Here is a 17781-nt window from a genome sequence, read left to right on the forward strand (position 1 = left end):
ACGCCCCACCCCCAGCAATGCTCCAGGGAGGGCAATGACCGTGATGGGGAAGTGCCTGTGTAGGGCAGCCAACTGTCCCAGATGGCCCAGGGCATGCTAAAATCAGGGCAGTCCCAGGCAAACCAGGACGAGCTGGTCACTCTACATCCAGAAGACACACCAGACCCCTGGTCCAGGGACTGGCCCATGTCTGCTGGAACACATATGCTGGTGCCCCTGAGCCTGCTGGATGCAATGGGGAAAGTAGACTTGGAATCAGCCATATTTGGATTTGAAGCCAGCTTATCCTGTTACAGTCGGCAGGATGCCTATCCCTAGGCCTTTGGGGGCTTATCTGGGAAACCGAAAAAACAGGATTGGTATGGAAATTTAGGAAGACCGGGCCCACAACCAATGGCTGGCCTTTTCCTCCCCATAGTGAAATCATCGTCTGGCTCTTACACGTTGTGTGAATAATGCCTGGTGTCTCCATAGGCTTCAGGGTTTCTATCATGCTTCCAGGTACGCCGTCTCACTGGAGGATTCACAAGTGAGACAAGCAGTATCATCAGCCCTACTTTAGAGACTGGGGAAGGGGGCCAAATGGAGAAGACAGGCTCCAAGGTCATGCACCTGGCAAACAGACTATCAGCCCACATCACCTGTTTCCATTCTGCTACTGCGCACCTCCTACAGTTTCAACAAACCCCCAGCAGTGGGGAATAGTCGCAGGTAAGTGTGGGAGTTTCCCAATACAAGGAGGTATGGAAGAACCTGTTTTCCAGCAAATTCACTCAGCTATCTGCCGCCACGGGGAGCCTGGGGCCCAACCCCGGGGACCAGGCAGAGTTCCAGACTGCCTAATCAGATAATTCTGCCCTTGTGCTCCTGTTTTGTACATTCTTGGAGTGAGCCATTCAAACGACAGCACCTGCAGAGTCAGGGCTAGTGCCCGGTCAGGTAGAAACGTCAATTCTCGATTATTCCCCACTGCTTTGGACAGAAGACGGGAAGAATGACTACCTGGCATTCAACACAGCTTGCTTTTATTGAACGTCTCCTCCAAGGAGGTGTGTGGGATATGACACTTAGGTCATTGCTGGGTTGGGGGGATGAAGGGACAGTGTGGCTGAGAATCCCAATCCAAGGAACATGTCTCCAGTGAAAGGCTGCTCTGGGGGATGGTGCCTTCAGGGGCGGGCTTCCTCCTTTGTCTGCCAGGCTCCATTGGTGCAGAATGCCTTCCCTCCTACCGCATGGCCTTTTACCAGACCTGCTTCCTCTCCCAGCCCTCTCCAGTCCATTTTCCAAGGGCAGCCAGCTTGAGGACATTCAGACCTCAAAGCCTCCTACCTTTCCGACTGCACCTCCCACCCAGGCCCTCATTCACTGGCTCATTTCCTTTTCCTGAGCATCCCAATTCCTTCCCATCTTGGTTGGGAATATAGAGGGAATGCCAGGGCCAGCTCATTCCAGTGCTAGCTTAAGTTTCTCTTTCTCAGGAGTCCATCTCTGGCCATCTTATCCAAAGTAGGACAAACCACCATCCCCACCACCCAGCCATAGTTAATCCCATTACCCTATTTTAATTTCTTCATGGCTCTTGTCTCTCTCACAAATTCTTCTTCATTGACTTCTTTGCCACTTGCCTACTCCTATCAACATATAAATGCCATAAGAGAAAGGACTTTGTCTACTGTGTTCTTGTCTTTATCTCTGGAAGACACTAAAACCATCAAAACTCAAGTATTTGCCAAATCTTAAAGAATGTGTTTGTCTCTACCGAAAACAAAGTGGTTGCGAACACAAGCTTTAAGTCAAGGGGACCTGTGATATCATCCCACTTGCCACCTGGCCTCTCTGAACTTAACAGACTAACAGAATCAAGAACTCACTGGTAGTTGTCATTACTAATCTAGAGTTGTGTCTCGCTCACGAGTCTAACACCCCTGATGGCAGGCATTTTGGAATTTACTTGTGCCCACATGCCTTCAAACTTCCCCTAGGCATCCTCTACTTCCCCTTCTTTCGGGACGTGTCATACTGTCCTAAGAAGTCTACTTATTTGTCTGTCTCCTCCACTACACAGAGCCTCATGGGGACATGAATACCTATAAAACCTAGCATGCTGCCTGTTGAATTTGTAGAATGAATGTGTGAATGTGTAGAATGAATATCAGACAAGTGGGTACCTAGTACATCTTCAAGAAATATGTTTTGAATCAAGCTCTCTCTAAAAATGACATTTTAAATACATGAATTAAAGAATAATACCAGGTGGTATTTGACCAAGGGCTGAATTACATACAATCAAGTGATATAATGTGTAGGATAGAACTTGAATGGCCAACAGAGAGATCAGAGATAGCCAACACAGAGGTTCCCCAGGCCAGCCAAGGAACTAGGGTAGTTGAGGTGGGTAGGATGGGATGGGGGCCAGCTGGAGTACACCTCATCTCCAAGGCTCCTTGTTGCCATCACAGAATGTGGGCCTGATGGGCTTACATAGTTACCTTTTTCAAATAAAGTTGGAAATCTAACCTTGAGACTTCCCAAGGCTCCAGATTGTTGACAGCTAATTTAACTTTAAATTCATTAAACGATTATTTGAGATGAGCAAAGAATGTTTGAGAGCACTTATATAACCTCTGACCGATCAAGAGCCCCAGGTGACTGGATGGAGGTTGGGCCCTAATCAGGAATTAATGGAAGAAGCTATGCAGGAGGCAGATTATCAATATGGCCCAGTATACTGCTAAAGCCTTCATGAAGCACTTATTGAGCACTTATTACCTACCAAGCAATGGGATATAAAAATGACTCAGAACCCGATTCCTCTGAGACTTTCTGCTCAATTCAAGAAATGCTGTTGAGCCATGATCACATAACCGGAACGCAGCTCCTCAAGACAAGGGGACAGGCACCTAGACAAGTAGGTGTTGTTTCCTCCTTATTAGATCTTTGTCCCAGAGTGCTGGAAGCAAACTGTCCTACCTCCCTGTCCTTCTGTGGTTTCTCCCATCCCCAGCCACCATACCCAGTGCCAGCTGGGGCAAAGTGGCCTACTGCTACTGACCCCCCACAAAGGTTTCTCAAGCTAACAGACATGGAATGACTTGCCATTCCCTCTGTAAGCCTAACCCCTCTCTGTAAAATGGGTATCTCCATGAGCTCACATGGTGGTGACACACAGCATTCAGGTAACAGCAGCACCTCAGAGCACATGCCTGAGGCTGTTTAGAAAATATTTTAATTTCGTCTGCACAGCAGGCACACAGAAGTCTCTTTTTTGGCCTAACTTATACTGTGATCTTGGACTTGCTGAAGGACTAACTTCTATCACAGCCCTGCCAATATTGATTGTTCGGGCTCAAAAGTACGTAAGTAGATTGATTTTTTTTTTTTCTCTCTCAAACTAAAAAGGATCGCAGTAGTGTTAGTATATTCCTGTTTCCACTGGTAGGTATGCACACTGAATAAATAATAGTGTTACCTGGAAAAAATTAGTTAAAAGAAACAGTGACGGAAAACAGGGTAGAAGAGGTCTTAAGTTGCATTCTTAATTCCACTACAAATTAGTCTGGTGTTCCAGTGAATGCCTGGGCTTGTCTATTAACAACGCTCCACCCCCACTCCAATCTATTGTTTTTTAAAAGACAACACTATGGTAACCTGCCTCTTAGGTAAGGAACAAAATACAGGGAAAAGCAAAACACACACAGGCAAATACAAAAAATGAAAAAGCAAAATCAGCTTGGTGGGAGCAAGTGTCCCCTTGTGGTGAGGTTAATAGGCAACACTCCTCTCCTGTCACTTCTTCTGTAAGTCAGCAAGGAAATACATCCACCAGAGGCCTCAGCAAATTTGTTCCTAATTTAAGGTCAATTAGACAATTCCTACATCCCCTATTCTCAAGAAAAACAATGAGAGCAAATGCTTCCTCTAACTACCAGGTGACCTGGTAACTCTTGAAACAAGAGGTTATGAAATCTACTTTGTGCTAACTTCCAGGGACATGTAATAAAAGAGAGCGCAGGGCTTGGAAGCAAGCCAGCAACTAGACTTGGTTCTGTTTTATACTGTTCCCTTTCTGTGAACTTTTTCCCCCACCGGAAAAAGTTTCACAGCACTCATTCCAGAAACACCTCTAAACTGAAACGCTTCTCCAGCTGTCCCAGTAAAAAATTCTTTTCTGCGACCTTTGGTAAGAAATACATTCTAGGAAAGAAAAGAAAGGAGCAAACGTCTGTTTACTACCTAGTGACTATTCGTCTCTCTCCAGGTCTCGGGGGGGAAAAGAGGCGAAGGGGGAACAAAACAAACGCCAAAACTCATTCCCTCTCTCATCTCCACACTGGCAGGGGGCGTATGCCTCCCAAAGTCTCTTTAAAGCCATCAGCTCCGAAAAATACGAACTGAGCAAGCATCGAGGACCTCCCAGAGCAAGCCCCGGTTCTAAGAAGGCAAACGGGATTCCCACAGGCGAGCGCAGACCCTGACGATTAGGGTATCAGGAAGCCCGCCCTTGATTACTTACCAGCAGGATTTAAATCCGCTCTGACGCGGGGGCGTGGTTTGGGCGGAGCTCCGCGGACCTGGTGGGCGGGGAGGGGGCGGGGATCCCGGAGGCTCGGCGCCGTGTGGGAAAGACCTGGGCTCAGGGAGCAAGCGTCTGTCTCTTTAAATGCCAGGGGCTGCGCTCCCGCCCGGGGAGCCTGGAGCCGGATCTACAATTCCCGTCCCTCCCGCTCCCGCGCTTGTTGCTCGCCGGGTCCGAGCCGGAGCTGCCGCCGCCGGGCAGCAAGGCTGCTTCCTTCTCCGCCTTCTCGAGCCCCACCTCCCCCGAGAGCAGGTTGAGGGGGAGCAGCAGCCCCAGCAGGAGGAAGGGGTGCGGTGTAAACAGGCATTGCTCCCCACCTTCAAGTCTTGGAGCCCTACGTAGCCGCGGGGGCAAGACATGCTTTTCTCCCCCCTGCCCAGCCCTGCTGCCACCGGCGCCTGGAGAGGAGGGATTGCGGATCCCACACCTGCAAACTCACCGTAGAAGTCTCAAGGTGCGGCTGGGGGGAGGGAGCCAGTTCCCCAAGGCCGCCACCTCTCTGCGGGTGAGTTTTCGCAGGTAACCCGAACCAAAGGGCGGGCGAGCGCGCGGGGGAGGGGCGGGCGAGACGGAAGGAGAAAGCGCCGCAGGTGAGCCAGGTTGGGCGGCTCACCTGCACCGGCCGAGCTGTGAGATCTCCGCCGGTTTCCCCGAGGATGGAGGCTTGGGAGCCGTCTCGGGGGCTGTTCGGACCCTGGGGTGAAAGGAAGGTTAAGAAAAGGGGGACTGGAGTAAAGTTTCTTTTCTTTCCCCCTCCTGCCTGGGCTTGGCAGGTAGGGCGCCGGTGGAAGCGGTAGGAGCTGCTGATGCAATGGGCGTTTGCCCGGGCGAGGTGTAGTGCTGGGGGCGGGGTAGAGCTAGGGTTGCCCTGCCTCCTGTGACCGTGACCCTAGAGGTGGAGAAATGAGGAAAGGCTCACCACATCCGAGCTTCCCTGTAAAATGGCTCCAGGTGCTCGGCTCCCAGCCCTTCCTCCTTTTATGAAATCCTTTTCATGGAGAGGCTCCTACATGGCTTCCTTGCTTTCCTCTCCCAACAGGTGGTCTCCGCCCCTGTCCGGGGACCCGTGCCAATGACCCTAGTGGTGGTTTCGCTCTCTCGCCTCTCGGCTGTGTGAACGTGTGTCTGCTGCGTGATGGGTAACCAGGTGGAGAAACTGACCCACCTAAGTTATAAGGAAGTTCCCACGGCCGACCCCACCGGCGTGGACCGGGACGACGGGCCCCGCATCGGGGTCTCCTACATCTTCTCCAACGACGACGAGGACGTGGAGCCGCAGCCGCCGCCCCAGGGGCCGGATGGCGGAGGCGGCGACGGCTTGCCCGACGGCGGGGACGGGCCACCACTGCCGCCGCCGCAGCCCTACGACCCGCGACTGCACGAGGTGGAGTGTTCCGTGTTCTACCGCGACGAGTGCATCTACCAGAAGAGCTTCGCGCCGGGCTCCGCGGCGCTGAGCACCTACACGCCCGAGAACCTGCTCAACAAGTGCAGGCCTGGCGACCTGGTGGAGTTCGTGTCGCAGGCACAGTACCCGCACTGGGCTGTCTACGTGGGCAACTTCCAGGTGGTGCACTTGCACCGGCTGGAGGTGAGCAACAGCTTCCTGACGGACGCGAGCCAGGGCCGGCGCGGCCGCGTGGTGAACGACCTGTACCGCTACAAGCCGCTGAGCCCCGGCGCGGTGGTGCGCAACGCTCTGGCACACGTGGGCGCCAAGGAGCGCGATCTGAGCTGGCGCAACTCCGAGAGCTTCGCCGCCTGGTGCCGCTACGGCAAGCGCGAGTTCAAGATCGGCGGCGAGCTGCGCATCGGCAAGCAGCCCTACCGGCTGCAGATCCAGCTCTCGGCGCAGCGCAGCCACACGCTCGAGTTCCAGAGCCTGGAGGACCTGATCATGGAGAAGCGGCGCAACGACCAGATCGGGCGCGCGGCGGTGCTGCAAGAGCTCGCCACGCACCTGCATCCGGCCGAGCCTGACGAGGGCGACAGCGACGCGGCGCGGACTACGCCGCCTCCGGGGCGCCCCCCGGCGTCGGGACGGGAGGATGAGGCCCGGGAGGCGGCGGTGCACTGAGAGGCGAGCTGAGTGCGGAGTCTTGAGAGGGAGCCTTTCGGACCAGCCGCCGCTCCCCCTTGCCTCCTCTCACTCCCTCCTTCAGTACCTTCCAGGCCCCATCTGGGCTCCTGGGCCAGTTGGAAAAAAGGAGAGTTGGCGAAAGGTGTAGCCAGCTGTGGCTTGAGCTTGTTACCCTGGACAGAGGAATAAGAGGGAGCAGGTAGGAGCACTGGGGCCGGTGGGGGGAGGGGTCACTTCTTGCCTGTCCTCTGGATCTGTCTTCCTTTCTGACGTGGGCCAAATGGTGGACTTTCCTGACACTTAATTTTTGCTGTACCTGGGTCCAAAATCGACCCTTTTTAGGCTCTCGGGGGTGGAGGAAAGTTCAGAGTACCAGTGCCCGCCATTGCCTCCTCCCTGCTTCCTCTCCTCCCCTGGGCTTGGAGGGGGCCCTGTACTGAGGCCTGGGAGGGTTTGTGGCTGCGCCCTGCCAAGCACCGGCAGCCGCAGATCTGCTACCTCCACCACCCCCTCCCCCAGGGCTGTGTGTGGGATGTGGGAGGCCCGGGTGATTTACTGTGGGGGGTTGCTGGGGTGTAAGACTGGAGAGACCAGGCCTGGGTCTGGGAGCAGCAGACCACAACCCAGCAGCCCCCTGTGAGGTGTAATAAATAGTTGGGTAAACTTGGGCTACAAAACAAAGACTTTGCTACCTCCCCCTCGCCCCCCACCCCCAGGTAATTCATCTTCTGGAGCTGGCTTCTGGCGGAGTCTCCTGCTCCCTCCTGTTCGAGCCACCACTTCCCAGGTTCCAAGTAAATCATTGTCACGGGCCAGCTAGGGGAAGGATTCAATTATGATTCTGTTTTGCCGCCTTTGTTTCTGGCCTGCTTTGGTGTAGGCACTTGGATCCCCGTTGTTATGAAAGGAGGGAATGGCCCTTTGTGTCTCTGATCTAATTAAACCTGCTGGGCTGTGTTCATCCGCAGGTCACATGGGGTTGGCTCCTGCCACCCCATAAAGTATTCACTACAGAAGCAGCCAGATGGAATTGCCCTGGCAGAAATTAGTCAGTTTCTCACCCCTCACCTAACCCCCTTCCTGAACAGTGAAGGTAACCTTTTGTAAACTGTAGGGCCTGTGATTTTCTTTTCTTTCTTTCTTTCTTTTTTTTTTTGCCTCCTCTGGGTTCCGGTCCCATCCCCCTCACTCACTTTTTTTTTTTGCGGGTGATAAAATCTTAGGCTTGAGGTCTATTCAGTGATAAGGTGTTTGTTTTGCTAGCCACACCTCATGCAATTTAAATCAAGACGCTAAGTCTTGTTACACTGCTGCAGTCTCTTTGTTTCTTGGAGAACACCCCCGCCCCCACCTTCAGAGTGATTTTGCAATTAAGAGGGGTAACAGCCATCACAAATTAAATGCCACCTGGTAGAGTCAGCACGGAGTCTGGTGACAGTCCTGAGGCACAGGTTGGTGGTTGTGAGATCCGTCGCAGCAGGCTGGCCTGTACTCTTTGGGTCTGCCGCTGATCTTGTTTCATGTACTGTGGGGCTTCTAGAAATTTATACAGCCCATCTCTTGTCTTCAGGCGAGCACTTGGTTGATGTGTGTCCTTGATTTCACAGTGCTGCTTTGCCGCAGATTGACATTGCTAATTCCATCCCAAAAGTTGCGTGAAGTTTTCCTTTCTTTTTGGAGTCGTTTTAGATGACACTGAGCAAGTCCTTTTTTGAAGGAATTCTTAAAGTTGGAATGGAATCCTATTTGAGTTGTCCTATATTGCTGTGAACAACCTTGGGCCTTTTCCGTGGGGATTTCTAACTCCTGCAACAAGACTTTGAGGATTTCCTTGTATACTTTTTTCAAACTTGGAAGTTGATGCCATAATTTTTAAAAGCCTAGACCGTCTTCGCACCTCAGTATGAAATCATTTAATTTTAGGGGCATTAGCTATGTTCCCTGTTCTCACAAGGATCACCAAGCAGGTCCTGTCCCTTTGCTAAAGATGAACCACCCTCAGCCCTAGTCTGGGACTTTGGAGAGATGTCTGTCAGCTGTGGGAAATGTAGATGTAGTTTTCATGTGTAATAAGCTCTCAGCTTCCTGTTTATATTCTCTTGTTCATGGAAAAGCCAATCAAGGTAAAAGACATTGGGGAGAGCCTCAGATATCCAACAGATTTGGGTTTTATTTTGTTTTGTTTGCTTAACATGGTAGTTGAAAGACCAGTATGCAGACGGTGAGAAGAAGGATGGTCCAGCACTTCTGGGCTGGCTAGCCAGCTTAGCTCTCCGCCCCCCTATCTCTGGTGGCCTCCTTTGCCCTCAATTAAAAAGTGAATGTCCTTGGTCACACAGAGGTACCCCAGTGACTGTCTTGTTACAAAGGAACTGCTCCTTGTGGGAAGTCTCCACTTGAAGGAAGAACTCTGAAGCCACACCAATAGTAGTATTCTGCCTCTAGAGAAGAGGTTTCTGAAAATGAACTAGAAGAGGAAGTCCACCCGCTGCAGAGACTGCTTTCCCAATTCATGCAAGTATTTTTACTGGCTACCGGAGGTGTGAAGTATTTAATACGAAGAATGATTCTATTGGAAGTTGTCTTAGGGCTCTCTGAGGCTCTAACGTGAATCCACAGCCCAACAACGGAGGCTGCAAGACAGGGGAAGCGGTCAGTACAGCTCTTTCCTCAAGGTGGCAGTGTTGCGGATAAGTGAGTTTTCAATGTCCAGGCTACGGCTACATCTGGCACTTTAAAATATATATATATATTTAATAATTTTTGTTTCTCCTTGGGAATAAGACTTTAGAACTATTTTGTACTGTGAATTATGTATGTTCTCTGAAAGAAAAATTGATTCTAACGTTCTTCAGAAGCTGTGGCAGGGATAAGCAAGACCCCGGACTGGAACACCTACTAAACGTAATGAAACAAATTCTATTTTCTTACCTGAGCAAATATTTTATTGAGACTGCTTATGTATGTCAAAGGAGCCCGCAACATCAGCTACACAACTTTTTGTATCGAAAGAACTCGTACTTTTTGTAGCTTTTATTCCACATGTAATTTAAAATGACTTTAGCACTAAAATGCCTATAGAAGAAGACTTGACACCAGACCTTTAAGGAAATTTTTAGTTTTTATGAAAAATGACACTTCAGTGGTTAACCTTCTCGTGTCTTTGGTGCTTCTGGCCCTAAGAGCAGCACTAGACAACACGACAACCACATGGAAACATATTTTTGAAAGCAAAACTTTAATTTTATATGACATATGCTACGGAGAGTGAAGAAAATTAATGACTAACTGTTTTCTATTTTTTTTTCTTAACAAAATGGAATCCACTGTGTCGAAGACTCTTGATATTAACGTGATTGTCTAACCATTTTTTAAAAAATAAATTAGAATAAAATCTATAATCACGGTCTTCAAATGGTTTTGTTTGGGAAGTTACATTTGTGATTTTTTTTTTTTTTTAAATCATGGTAACTATAAACTTGACTGGTTCATTCATATGTTCACTATGTTTTGTTCTTAGCTGTAATTTTTGTGACCCATGGAGAATTACATTGACTAACATGGTAAATTCTATGTATGTTTTATTTTCTAGTGAATTGTGTAAACTGTATTTTTGTTGAAGAATGTATGTTAAATCAATGTTACGTTCTCATCCCACTTCTTGAGAAGGAGGTTCTGATTTGAAATTGTATCATTTCCTTCAAAATGAAGGGCAGTGTTTAGTTAAATAAAAGATTGATGACATCTTTTGAACCAGTTCCTCTTCACTGTCTTATTAAAATAAAATCTGTCAAGTCTTTTAATGCTCTAAGGGTTTCCAATAAACCATCTCTTAGTGTTAACTGAATTTATATTTTTTTCCACTTGGATACCTCTTTCTGCCATATGTGGTTCAACAATTTCTGATAATATTAGTGGGTCGTCTCATCTTTACATTGCTCAGTAAACGTTTTGAAGAATTCATGTAGTGACAAAGCCCTCCCTGCATTTGCTCTGTGAGAATTAATCACTCGTTGCTCCTAGGCTCTCAGTGTTCATGAAAAATATCTCATAAACATAAATTTTCGGTACACATTGATTTTCAGAAGCGATGCAAACATTGCTGATCACCACACTCCCATGTTGGGAATCTACGCTGGGACGTTTTGGTATTAAGATCTTGCATCTTGGGTGATTTCAGTTTCAGACAAAGAGAATGCACTCACTGGGTAATTGAATTACAGAAAGCGGACAATGTGACCACATGGCACTGTTGGCATAGCAAGGGAGGCTGGTGCCAGCAGTGGGTAGAGGAGCAGATGTGGCATCTGGGACTGGTGTGGGAGACCACCAGCACTCCTATGGCCAGCTCCTGAAGCCACTGCCCTAGTCATATGAGGGTCAAAAGCCCAGGCTTTGTCAACAGGCTCTTACAGACTTTTAGGTAGGAAAAACCGGGAATGCCGAAGGTGTTTTCCCAAACACTCAGCAACAGCGAGGCCATTTATCCCTAGAATGGGAGTCCTTAATTTATCATGGTTGTCCTTGCGCAAAAAGTAAAGGGAGGGGAGACTTATTCAGAATGTGCATTTATTCTTGGGTGATCTTGGTGTAGGCTTCTGTTCCAATTTTTTCCCAGTGGACCGAGCTAATGTAAGAAAATGACATGTTCAGAAGCGTTTAAAAGGACTTCAAAATGAACAGACCCAGAATACATGCAGAAGGGCTTTTATTTCCTTTTACTGAATTAACTGGGGAAACTGCTTATTGAACAAATATAGCCATTTTATCTGCAGAGTAGATGGAAAAATGATTGGTGTGCACTTGCAATCACAAGATACTACTAAGTATTTATGGAGAGTCCAAGGATGCTGAACTCTAGCCCAGGTACTAGAACATACAGAGATTACAAGCAAACACAGCAATGGTTTTAGGATGGAACAGGGGGAGCAAGTGAGTGACCTTGTCCTCCCCTCTCCCAGAACTCCATTGCCAACCAGTTTATGAAGTAGGGTGTGAATTCAGGCCTTTACCTGCTGGCGATTGACAGAAGTGGCACAGGTCAGGCTGGATGGAAGTAGAGGGGAAACAGCCCAACTCTGGCAGCCTTCATGCTGTGGTCCTGGAGTCATGATGGCAGAAGGCATTATTTTGTTCAATTGGCCAACACAGGCCACTGCTAGAATATAGACTTTGGTGCTTTGTCAAGGTGGCCATCAGTGACTCCAAAGATGAACTTTGCTACTTTTTTGGGGGAAGCTTACACAACAATGCACTTAACTTTCAAGGTTTCATGACCTTGGTAATGTGTTCATTGAGTAACCTCATAACTGAGGATTCTCAGTGGTTAGGCTAAGCTGGAAGTCGAGGGTCTGACCCAGGCATAAAGACTGAATAGTGGTAAGTCTGGACAGTTAGACCCGCTGGGTTTCTCTTCTCTGGGCACCACTTACTCAAGCTGCTAACCTTGGTAGAAGTTAAACACTTCCTTGCAAGCTTTATTTTATCTTCTGTACAGTGTGATTTATGACATAGGTCAGATTCACTGAACTCTGAATTTTAGTTGTACTTGCAAAATAATATATAATGTATATAATGATATAATCAGACTAAAATAATATCTACTTCAAATGGTGGTTGTGAGCACAAAATGAAACGATGCACTTAGAGCCCGGATCAATAGCTCTTAGGACTGACGAGAGAAAATCTAGGATATTATAGGTATTCAAAAGCCTTACTCAAAATGAAGTTTCTCTTTGAGAGAGAGAGGTCTTCCTTTTAGTTCTGGAATACTTCTTAGCTACAAGAAACTGGTAAGATAGAGATAAGTCTAGTTAATATTTAAGTTGTAGAAGCTTTGAAATGTTCCTTGGGCTTTGATCTTTAGTAGATGATCCCTTTAACTTGTTTGTGCATTTTATTCAACAAATATATCCTAAGAACTTTTAAGGTACTAGGTGCTATAGATCCAAGGGGAATTAGAAGTGATAGATAATATTAACACTGATGAGATCACCTTGTCCCCCCCTGTTCAATGTTAATCATCACAATGGCCTTTCTGGACAATTGCTGATAGCTTCGTTTTAGAGTTGAGGATACAGATTCAGAGAAATGAAGCCATTTGTCTCTGGTCACATAGCTAATTAGGCACAGCCTCGGGCCTGGAATGGGAATGCTGGTCTCCAAAGCCCCAGGCTAGGATTCATCCATGAAGAGGTCATCTGGCCTCTCTCATGCTTTGGCTGTCCCTCCTTCTCCATACCCAGGGAGAATACAGAGAACCTTACTCTGCTCCTACTTCTGGCCGCAGCATTATCTGAGAAGGGGGTAGATTTTCCCTTTTGTTGCTGCAACTCCAAAGGCAGTAACGCTTGAGGCAAGAAGGGCAGAAAGAGGAAAAGCAACTCCCTATTATGAGTGACGGTAACAAGCCCTGGGGTGAATGCCAACCATCCCCTTATTAACCTCCACCTTTCCACGGCTGAGCATTGCAACAATCCCTACTCCAACTATCCCTCTTCTGTCTGCGCTTTCTTGACTCCCATTCCCCCTTCAGGCCGAGTTCAAGTCACAGGGGCCTACTTAAGGTCTCGCTCCAGCCCCTGACCTGCTGTGTGACATTGGACAAGATTGTAACTTCTTTAAGCCACCATGGCTTACCTAAAACTTGGAGCTACTAGGACTCTCTAGTCCATAGGGCTATTCACTGAGAGTATGTATACCAAGTGCCTCACGGACCTCTTAGGTGTGGCATGGGGGCCATATTGGCTCTGCCACAAATGTGTGGCTACAGATATGATATATGATCTTAAGCAAGTCCCTTTACCAACTAGGACCCTGAATCTACATTTCTGTATGTGGACTACCGAACTCTAGTAGGAGTCCGTGACAAGATCAAGTGCAACTTGATCTTTTGAGATGGTTCTAGAAGTGGCTAGTTGCTATACTTAATGATAACCAATTAACACTAATGGCTACTTATTCTTTGGCTCCAGCCTTAATATGTAGAAAAATTAATATGTAAATGTAAAAAAGTAATAAGATTACTGAATTTCAGGGAGTGCTTTTATTGTGAAGTGTTAGGACTATACGCACAAAAGAATGAGAGACTATGGACTCTGGAAATCAAACTGAGGGTTTCACAGGGGAGGAGGGTGGGGGATGGGTGAGCCTGGTGATGGGTATCAAGGAAGGCACGGATTGCATGGAGCACTGAGTGTTATATGCAAACAAGGAATCATGGAACACTGCATCAAGAATTAATGATGATTAATGTAACATAGGAAAAAAAAATTTTTTTAAAGTAAGGACTATTCACACAAAAGAATATTTTGAACTGGCAAATTTTGTCACCATCTTTAATATTAGAAACCAAATCTGGGCCAAGGATGAGGAAAAAGGGGACGATAAGGGTAAATTAATCTGTATCTCCTTTGGAAATGGTATTTCCTCTGGAAAAAGTATTTTGTTGTTGTTCTGTTTTTAATTGTTTAATTTTGTTTTCCGAACACTGATTTTCTTTCTTTTCCTTTTTTTTGGGGGGGGGGGGCACATTAGGGTACATTTCTCCTTGCTACCCACCTGAACTGTTGGCCAATACATTAAAGGCCATGGAGAGAATTCTCTTGTATCTCAATGGATATGCATGATTTATTCTACTTTATTCTAATGGGGTCTATTTCTTTATATATTTCAGTAAGAGCAAGGTTGTTCATAAAGTCATAAAGCATCAAACGGTGGCAGTTCTTGGTGCTGACATCTATTTTAGTACTTTATTTTTTAGAGCAGTTTTAAGTTCACAGCAAAATTGAGTGGAAAGCACAGAGTTCCCACATTCCCCCTCTCCCAGCCACACAGCCTCCCCCAGGGTCAGCGTGCCTGTCACTGTGGCACGTTGTTACGAGGGCTGAACCAACACTGACACATCATTATCAACCACAGTGACCATAGGTTTCATACTTTTGTTGGGCCTTCTATCCTTTTGAAAAATGTATTCACCATGGTAGTACACAAGACACTGGACTGCTTTCAGCTGTTCTTCTCAAAACTTGGGAGGGACGTCTCTGCAGGGCCTTTCTGTTTTCTTTGCCATTCCGAACCACGTGTCTGGCTAGAATTGTGTTCGTTCATTCTTTAAGTATGTATTGATGCCGAACAGGCAACGTGCTACCCACGGGGCTAGAAAGAGGAGTCCTGGGGGTCCTGTGCTCCAGGGGCCCACCCACATTCTGCTGAGCAAGACAGACAGGCACACAGTAGGTGCAAGACCTGTGATGAAAATGTGCTGCTGGAGAACTGGCAGGCTCCAGGCATCGTGGTAACACCGCTGAGGGTTGTATGTGGGGATGGGGAAGGGTCTGGAATAGCCTTCCCAGGCAAAGTTAAGCAGGTAGGAGGAGGTGTTATCAGAGAAAGATGCGAACATAATCCTGCTTCCAACTCATCAACCCTTTATTTTGGGAGCAAAACACACATCTGTCTCTATATGTGGCAGGGGAGGGGGAGGAGGGACGTGAGAACAACTACTAGAAATTGCTTAGTAATTCCTTTTTCTCTTTTGCGTAGTGCTGGTACAGATCTCAGCCAATGAGGGCACATTATCGAAAACTCTGAAAGGATAATTTGACTGCATTAAAAGTGTTCTGTTCTCTTTAGCACCATCATCCAGCTGACTTCAGGCATAGCCAGCAGCTCCAATACAGTTGGGATTGAGGCTGCTGCCTGTGTGTTTGCGGGAGCCGAGGAGCACCGTGGAAAGCATTGCCTGGCATGGGAGTCGGGCCTGGGTTGTCAGCCCCGCAGCTCCCATTCTGCGCCACTGGGCCAGATGCCCTCGCCTGGCTTGCGAGACTGTCGTGTATTCATTTGTAAAGTGGGAATGATGTGTCACCCACCATGCAGGGTTTTGGAATTGGCGATAACACATAAATCACTCAGAAGTAGTCCTGGCAGGAAGTTACATGCTCAGGGATCGCTTGCCATGACGAGCCATTTTCCCTTTTCCCTTTTTACCCTGTGTTCACGACTCACCAAAATCTCACCGGTGAACGGCAGATTGGAGCAGGTTAAGCCAAAGCAACGGATCTAGAGTCAAGATGGCCAGAGATAATGTGACCTTTGGTTTTGTAATGATTCAAACTCTCTGGCTCCGAGTGTTTGGGGAAAAATCATAAATATATATGAGTGCGTGCACACACACACACACACACACACACAGGCCAGGTGCATCATTTCATCTGAATCTTTAGTTTTCTCCCCAACCTGACGACCTGGGAAGTGAAGCCCAGGCATTGATATCAACGTATCATCTTAAAGGTGTAACTATTTTATTCCCTCCTGCTTATTCTCTCTGCCTGCCCTTTCAGCCTATGAATATTTTTTATTAATATAATTTTATTACTTCTTTCTTACAACTCAAAAATAATATGTGCTTAAAAGAAATTCAAATACCAACGTATATAAACTAAAAGAAAGGACATTTTCCATTGTCTTCTTTCACCTGTAACCAAGGGCTATCAATACCACGTGTGCCGTGTGTTCCTTCTAGAATTTTTTTCTATGAATATTCAGACATGGTTAGCTGCAAGTATTTTTTCCCGTGTTTTTTAATTATGTGACCCATAATACTATGACACTCCTTTTTTAACTCATTAATAAACCCAAACCTTTTTCATATTATTACAGAAAGTGTCTAGAACATTCTTTATAAACAGCTGTTTAGTATTTCATAGAAAAAAGCTTCTGTTTCTTATTTATGCATTTCTTATTGATGATCATTTCAACTATATCCAATTTTTCTTAACTATAAATGATACCACAGACATTTTTGTTATACTTGTTCTTGGCATGTATGGGAATATTTCTGAAGGACGTAATCACTGAAGTGAAATTTCTGGATTAATGGTTATGTAAAATTTAGATTTTTTAATTTTTAATTTTTTGTGGCATAACGTGACAGAAGAGGGAGAGAGAGATTCTCAAACAGGCTCTATGCCCAGTTCAGAGACCCATGCAGGACTCAGTCTCCCATTCAGGACCCTGAAATCATGACCTGAACTGAAATCAAGAGTCGGACGCTTAACAGACTGAGCCACCCAGGCACCCCTGCAAAATTTAGATTTTGATAGGAGCGACCCTATGACCCTGTATGAAAGATTGTGCCAATTACTGTAAAGCTGTATGAAAATATTTGCTTACTTATAGGTGAAAAATAGCACAATGTTGTTTGAGTTTCTATGGGAGTTTTATTTTTTATGACCTGAGCTAGTCTCATTGGTATCTCCAAGAATTCAAATCAGTGGGTTACTAGTTTTATTCTATTCCAAGCATTCTAATTCTCTCCAAAGCACTTGGGTCAGCCTGGGGAATTCTCGAGTCCAATCTGTGAACTTGAGCAAAACTGTACCTAACAGTAGAAAGTATCCAAAATGATCCTTCTTTTAAAAGTGTTAATCAGAGTGTGCGGCATGTGATTTATACCCTGTAGTGGTTTCCAGTGGTGCTTAGCTTGAGATCTAAGGTCTTTGCTGTGGCCTGCTGGCCTGCACCATCTGGCCTCTGCTTATGCCGCCGACTTCATTTCTTATCACTCCCTCTTACAGTGAAAGTCCAGCCTCACAAGCCTATATTTTTTTCCCTAACTACACCAAGGTTTTTCTTCTTGCTTTAGAGCACCATTTTCAGACACTCTGGCTACTGACCTATAATCAGAAGTGAACTGTGTATCACAACTAAATGCCTGCATATGTTTATGTGTATATATGTATGTATGTGGGTATACATTGATACCTGAAACTAAATTTTACCAAACAATTCCTAAGTGTATTGTGATACCGTGTAGCAAGATGATGTCGAATCATGGCCCCCCACAGTGATCTGAACTCTAATGTTTTCTGACCAGTCAAAATCCTAAGATTGATGATTCCCTGGTAAGGGGAAAAAATATCTAGAGCTTCATAGTTTCACCACTTTACAGTTCACTTTGGACAAACCTTTCATTTTAATGCCTGTGATTTCCTCAGCCTTTCCTTTGGAAATGCCCATGTTCACTATGTGTTTGTGGTTTCCACAGCCCTGGGCTAGGCATGAGGGGGTGATGTGAATTGTATTCAGAGGCACATACAATGCTTCAATAGTCTTGTTG

The 17781-nt window shown here is 46.7% G+C and overlaps 1 protein-coding gene and 1 long non-coding RNA gene across 5 annotated transcripts in view; one reads left to right on the forward strand and one right to left on the reverse strand.

Annotated features, from left to right (window-relative positions):
• The window catches only part of LOC122904302, a 28970-nt gene extending 23264 nt beyond the window's left edge, over window positions 1-5706 (reverse strand). Inside the window, exons 1-2 of one of the 4 annotated variants that reach the window (XR_006384179.1) lie at window positions 5499-5706; window positions 5019-5273 (exon numbers count right to left, since the gene is read on the reverse strand). This is a non-coding gene — a long non-coding RNA (uncharacterized LOC122904302). Of the gene's footprint in view, window positions 1-4516; window positions 4560-5018 lie in introns of those variants that run through there. The other 3 variants (XR_006384180.1, XR_006384181.1, XR_006384182.1) reach the window with 3 other exon arrangements.
• On the forward strand, window positions 5009-10412 carry LRATD2 (LRAT domain containing 2). Its single transcript, XM_044244951.1, has 2 exons — window positions 5009-5084; window positions 5619-10412. Exon 2 carries the CDS (start codon window positions 5715-5717, stop codon window positions 6654-6656), a length of 942 nt encoding a protein of 313 aa, XP_044100886.1. The 5' UTR covers window positions 5009-5084; window positions 5619-5714; the 3' UTR covers window positions 6657-10412.
• The last annotated feature ends 7369 nt before the right edge of the window (window positions 10413-17781 follow it).

Source organism: Neovison vison, chromosome 4, assembly GCF_020171115.1.
Source record: "Neovison vison isolate M4711 chromosome 4, ASM_NN_V1, whole genome shotgun sequence".
Taxonomy (NCBI): Eukaryota; Metazoa; Chordata; class Mammalia; order Carnivora; family Mustelidae; genus Neogale; species Neogale vison.

What these genes read in the sequence shown, in the direction of transcription:
- LRATD2 (XM_044244951.1), top strand. Translation starts at nt 5,715, where the DNA reads ATGGGTAACCAGGTGGAGAAACTGACCCACCTAAGTTATAAGGAAGTT.